The following is a 6,000-nucleotide window of genomic DNA, read 5'->3' as shown; positions in this document are numbered from 1 at the left end:
AGCTATTTTTTGCGATTGCTACCGCTGTCGCTGCAATGTGCTGCTCCATCAGCAATTTTTTTAAATCTTGTAGCGCCACCTACATCTAAGAGACTCAAGGATGTGCCGCACACTTGCTCAGCAAACATATGTGTTAAGCTTTGCTCCATTTGGTTAACATACTTTGAGCGGGTTTGATCCATCAATCTCTGGATCCAAAGAGCAAGACCCTAACCACCAGATTACTCAGATACACTGTGGAGGGAAGGCTTCCAAGTTTCTATGTCAATCATGTGTCTTATTCTGACAAAAAATGCCTCCTACGCACCAACAGAAGGCATGTTTTGCTTATAAACACATTGTGACGTCTACTCCACTGTCAACAGTGGAGTAGACATCACAGAAAATAACTGTATAAATGTCAGCCAAAGAATTATGCTGTGAAAGACTTTATTTCATGTAAACAATGATTGCATTTAGAAAGACTGACAACATACAATTTTGAAAGTAACCACTGCAAGTCAGTAGGGACTCCACATTTTGTTAGCATCAAGTTCAAACAACAAACAGCTGTGTAAATTCACAAGCTATATATTAATATTGTGAATCGAATCAGTGTCTGGCACATGAGTGGTACTCTGAGGACAGTCTCTTTACCTCTAAACTATTGCATCGCACTGCTTTTTGGCTTTTTTGGTAAAGTGCATTTGCCTTAAAAATTAAGCTTTTCAGCTGTCATTTGGGTATTTTTAGTTACAGCTTGAGCAGCTGTGCATGAAAACACATAGCATGGGTCTAGATTACAATTAGGAAGAAAGATAATGCAAGTTGAAGAGTGTGAGAGTTACAGTCTGTTTCTTACACCATTGATGAAACGCCCACCTCATCAAGCTGGGCGCTGAAATGAGGCATAAAAGCCTGGGAGTGCTTTAAGCTGCTGCTTTCAACATATAGAGATTTCTCTACATGCCATAATGTTGACAGACATGTTTCTGGACTGTGAAGATATGATCTGTAGCCTTTATGTATTGGTGCCAACCCAACAGGTGGTATGCTCCTCTGACAGAGATCACAGCGGCACGCTTTACCAGAACAATGGACAGATGATGCAGCTGTGCCACACGTCATATTTCATTGACGTCGCTTTAAAATGACGGCTCCGAGGAAAGACTGTCTCGTGGGAGGAACTACGCGATGCGAGGAGAGGAGTTAAGCAGGCAGGCTACAAACTGAGAAATGAGAAAGGCCTGAGTTTGGTAAGCCTGTTGGTGCAGTTTCCGCCCCACCTCCTCGTCCCCATCCCTTCCTCCCATAGGACTTTCAACGTCACGACTACTGTTTAGGTATAGGAATCTTTTCTCGCGACATTTCCCTCTCCTTTTAAAAACAAAGAGACACGGTCGATGACATCTCGCGAGGTTCCCCTCAGCGGGAGCCCACCCCTTCAGTGATGCCGACTGCAGTGTGTATAATATCAGGGAGGGAAGCTCTGGGAGTCTAGGAGGAGCTGCGGCAAGGTCGACAATAGCATCCTGCCCTGGAAAACAGAAAGCCCAGTGGCTCCGAGCGAGCGAGCGAGCGAAAGTAAGTAAGTAAACCGGGAGAATTTGGATTTACTGCCACGGAAAGAGAAGGAGGAGAGTGACTGAAAGTTTCCAGCCTCATGTTCCGGGGCAGCTAACGAGCTATCCTTCACTACTACGTTTACGTTACCGCTCTCGGCACGGCTGCCTTACGTTTCTACTGACTAGATCAGAGGTGTGTGTTTGTCACGGAGCTTCCATACTTCCTCCAGTTAGTTTTGCGGTCCATAACGTGGCCATTTCCCCCACCCGGCTTTGACGTTCATTGGTGTTTTTTGTGACATGTCAGCGCCATCCTCCGCGCCTTCCGCCCCGGCGGAGAGCGCCGCGACGGAAAACGATTGTCTGTCCCCGGATGCAGGGCTGAGGCCGCCCGGTCCGACGCCCAGCCAGAGCCGATTCCAGGTGGACCTTGTGGCTGAGGCAGCGGGCGCCCCCGAAGACAAGTCCCCGAACTCCGACACCTCCACTACTGTTCTATCCAGCGATAAGGCCTCTTCCGCCGCTCCTCCAGATGGTCCGGGTGCTGATCCAGGGGTCGTCGGAGAGGAAGCCAAAGGCCGGTTTCGGGTGGTGAACTTTGCGGATCCGAGCGGAGCGGGGAGCCCGGCCTCTCCGGAGGCAGCGCCTGCCGAGGGGCTGCAGAATGGGGACACTGTGATGAGCGAGACCAGTTTGCATTCATCTACAGGGGGCCAGCATCACTATCATTATGACACCCACACCAATACTTATTACCTGAGGACTTTTGGCCATAACACCATCGATGCTGTGCCCAACATCGATTTCTACCGGCAGACAGCTGCCCCGCTGGGGGAGAAGCTCATCAGACCCACCCTGTCGGAGCTGCATGACGAGCTGGACAAGGTAAGCTGCCACACAGGGCTGTGAGAGCATTGACGGGCATGACGCTGTAGAGAGAGAACCGCTCATATTGTCCAGTAGAAATCAGCTTATAACGTTAATAAGTCTTTGTAATCACATATTATGCCCGCCGCGACTTCCAGAGGACGAGCACGCCAGTCACTCACATCATCAATTCATCCTCCATCCCAGGTCATGTGCTGTGCAGAGATATTTGTAGTCTGTGCACATGTGCAGACAGAAACAACACGTGCTTTTCTTACCCCTTTTAGGCCACAGAAATCACGCATGGCTGCTTTGTTTTTGTTGCAGTGACAAATTTAAGTGTTAATACCGAAGCTGTGGCTGACAGAGCAGAAGGTAGTCTCATCACAACAAATGGAGTTTGGTTGTATGTGTACAGCTGATGTTTCTGTGGTGCTGGCATTTTATTTCCATCATGAACACCCTTATCAAAAGAAAGGTGTAATTTAAGCTTGTTGTAATTGGTCAGGTAATTCTCTTGAGAATGGCACACCCTGACTCTGATTGAATGCCATTTTCTGTTAGGAGTGGCAATTTACTAGTGTGCAGTGAGGACTTCATGGCCTGTTTGTCCTCTGAAATGTTCCATATAATTCACTTGGTAATAATTCGCGGCAGTTTGAACATTACCACCATATTTGATAGTTGAACATTGATTCCATCACCATGGGCATTTTTGTGCTGACACAACAGCCTCCACTCTTGTCTGAATTTCCATCAGAGAAGGACCTTGGTTGTTTACATTTAGTCACAAGAGCAATAGTGAACTCTTAACACTGATGTTGGGCATTAAGGCCTGGCTCACAGCCGGCGTTCCAGTTCATCCCAAATGTGTTGGATGGGGTTGAGGTCAGGGCCAAACCTTTTCTTTATGGAGTTGGCTTTGTGTGCGTGGGCATGTCCTGTTGAACCTGGAAGGGGTCCTTGTTGCCACAAAGACTGAAGAACACTGTTTACTGAAATAACATTGTATGTTTGCCGGTTTCAATTAAGTGGCAAAACAGGCCCAGACCAAATGTACACAAGTATGTGGGCCTGCATGTTCACATACCGTGTGGCTTCAGCTCAGTTTGGCAGTCATCAGGTGAGTGTTCCAACCAGGACCATCTCAACAGCTGACCCGACTGATTTAACCCCTCCTGTGTGGGAGGACACTCAGGTCGAAGCAGCATGTTGAAGATGATTTTGTTGACGTAACCATAGGTGCCCTGATCTGGTTTTAAAGAGTAATTTCTACTGGTGCAGTGAACAGGAGCTGTTTATTTGACTTTGGGTAGCCTTTAATTGTCAAAGTAACATTTTGTTAAAATTAAAAGTAACAGCAGCGGTAGTCTGCGTGAAAGTCCTGATGGATTTATACTGGTTACTCACTCTGGAACAGAGACATGTTAGAAACAAGGCAAAGCCTGTCCTGTAAACATTTAGACTATGAATAGAAGACATTGATTAACTTCAGTATGGAATCTGTGGCCTGTGCTCTTTTTAAAATTAGAAATACGGTGATTTGATGCAGCTCAGGGAGATGTTTATCATAAGTGATAATTAATCTGGATAACGGCATGAATAACTTGATTGTTGTCTCTTAAGTGTTTAGTAATTAAGTCAGTTTGAGTGTAGACCTCAAACATATCTTTGCCATCTCTGTTCTCCCATTTCTTGTTACTAATCAGCTAGGGCTGAACGTTTTTGGAAAATAATCTAATTGCGATTTTTATTTCTTTATTTATTTTCTACCAATATCGCAATTGCAATTTAATATGCTATTAATATTAGTTTAAACATACAGTGTTCTTTCTTGTGGGTCAGGCCTGTGTTATAATGAAATTAGGTGTTGCATGAATTATTATTAAGAGCTATGGTGGAGAAGAAATATCAAATTTTAATAATATGAGAATGATAATTTGAGAGTCAAGTCATGGCATTACATTTATATGATATGGGCCTAATATCAGATAGGCATACCTACAGATCACAAGAACTGAGTTTACCACAGTGTGTTATACAGTAAGCGCTCAATACAAAACCCACAGTTCAACCATCTCCTATGTGTCCATCTTTCTATATCCCAGTAAGAAAACACAAAATACTTAGTTTGAGGTTCAATTAACCCCCCCCAGCCTCTGATGCTGGTGAGCAGCGCAGTGGCTGTAACTCGGGACAGACTGGGTCTCTTTCGGACTTGTGCGTTTAGTTTCAAACTTAAAAGATATTTTGTGTGTGTGTTTCTGTTGTGCATTTTTCCCGTCCAACAAAGCCGCGAATGGCCCGATGATTTCACCCACCACCAAATTACCCGCAGGTGGCGGTGCTACTCTCATTCCCTGTGTGACACTAAAGTTTTTGTCATGTCAGCTTCTGTCAAGTGTAAGGCCATTGTACAACAAGTCAAGGTACAGCGTAAGTTGTGAAGTTGGTGCTTCGTCTGCAGATGCTTTACTGTTGGGTGTCGCGTGACCAGAGTGTAATCACAGCCTTTGCGATTGTTTTATCACATCGCAATAATATCGCAAATGCAATTAATCGTTATGAGGTGTTCTATCACAGACCTCTATCGGTGTATAGACTGGTTTCTTGTATACAAACACTACTGGCTGTGCACACAGTCAGGGGGGCAAAAATGCTTTGGTAGCCGGTCAGAATTCTGTAGTCAACCACTGCAATCAACGTAGATTTCACATAGTTTGTAAATTGTTGTTGACTCAAAAATAGAGTTGGATCTGTTTGTTTGTGTTTCATTTGCATATTAATATAACATGCACAGCTGCGCTGCAGGTCAGTGGCACCGGACCTTATGTTATTCAAGTCAGCTAAAGGAAGAAAAGAAAGGAGAGAGGAGGCGGAAGAGGGGTGTTCTGTATAGTATTGTAAATGGCTGTCTATCAGAGACACACCAGACAGTGCTGTCCCGAGGGACAGTGCATTTAATAGGCACTTTGGGAAATATGATATAGTATGGAAAGCTGGTATAGAATGTCTAATCAGAATCATAAACTTGTTTACTTATTCTTTGATCAGAAAGTTGCTGATTTAAATCAGTGTTGCCAGTTTCAGACTGGATTTTATCTGGTCTTCAGACATTTAACAATTCAGCTTCAATTTTGGCTTTGGCTCTTTTGCTGTCATCAGAAATGGACATCGCTTCACATGGCATTTGAGAGGAAAGGATGTCTCATTTCTCTGACACATTTCCTCGTTTCTCCTTACATGCTTTCTTGTGTCTCCCCCGCTGGGAGGGACTAATGGTGCATTCCATTTGTACTCATTTTTTTTACCTTTCAGATTATTGTTCACATTTCATTCAAAATGGATCATTTCAAAACTAAATATCAAATCTGTTTTGTCAAAATTTGTGTGATGAGCGATCCATGTTTAATCTATAAATATAAAACACTTTCCACAAACACAAAATGAAGATTTGTAAACTCACAAAAAATATTGGCAAATGTAAAACTACCTGCAAATACACAAAAATTGCACAAAAATTGTTGGGAAAAAAACAACAAATGCAAAACAAAATGACCCCCATACCGATTGTTCAAAATGGCAGAAA

General features: G+C 43.9%; 1 protein-coding gene across 2 annotated transcripts in view; it reads left to right on the top strand.

The window, feature by feature from the left end:
- Window positions 1-1,844: 1,844 nt before the first annotated feature.
- slc12a2 (solute carrier family 12 member 2) overlaps window positions 1,845-6,000 on the top strand; it is a 78,684-nt gene continuing 74,528 nt past the window's right edge. For both annotated transcript variants that reach the window (XM_038733157.1, XM_038733158.1), the window contains exon 1: window positions 1,845-2,429. In XM_038733157.1, the coding sequence (XP_038589085.1) occupies window positions 1,845-2,429 (585 nt within the window). The remainder of the gene's footprint in view (window positions 2,430-6,000) is intronic.

Source organism: Micropterus salmoides, unplaced genomic scaffold (assembly GCF_014851395.1).
Source record: "Micropterus salmoides isolate LMB-PRFRI ecotype aquatic unplaced genomic scaffold, ASM1485139v1 Ms_hic_scaffold_20, whole genome shotgun sequence".
In the NCBI taxonomy this organism is placed as follows: Eukaryota; Metazoa; Chordata; class Actinopteri; order Centrarchiformes; family Centrarchidae; genus Micropterus; species Micropterus salmoides.
The sequence above is the reverse complement of the archived record's forward strand: the minus strand, read 5'-3'. Positions and strand labels throughout refer to the sequence as shown.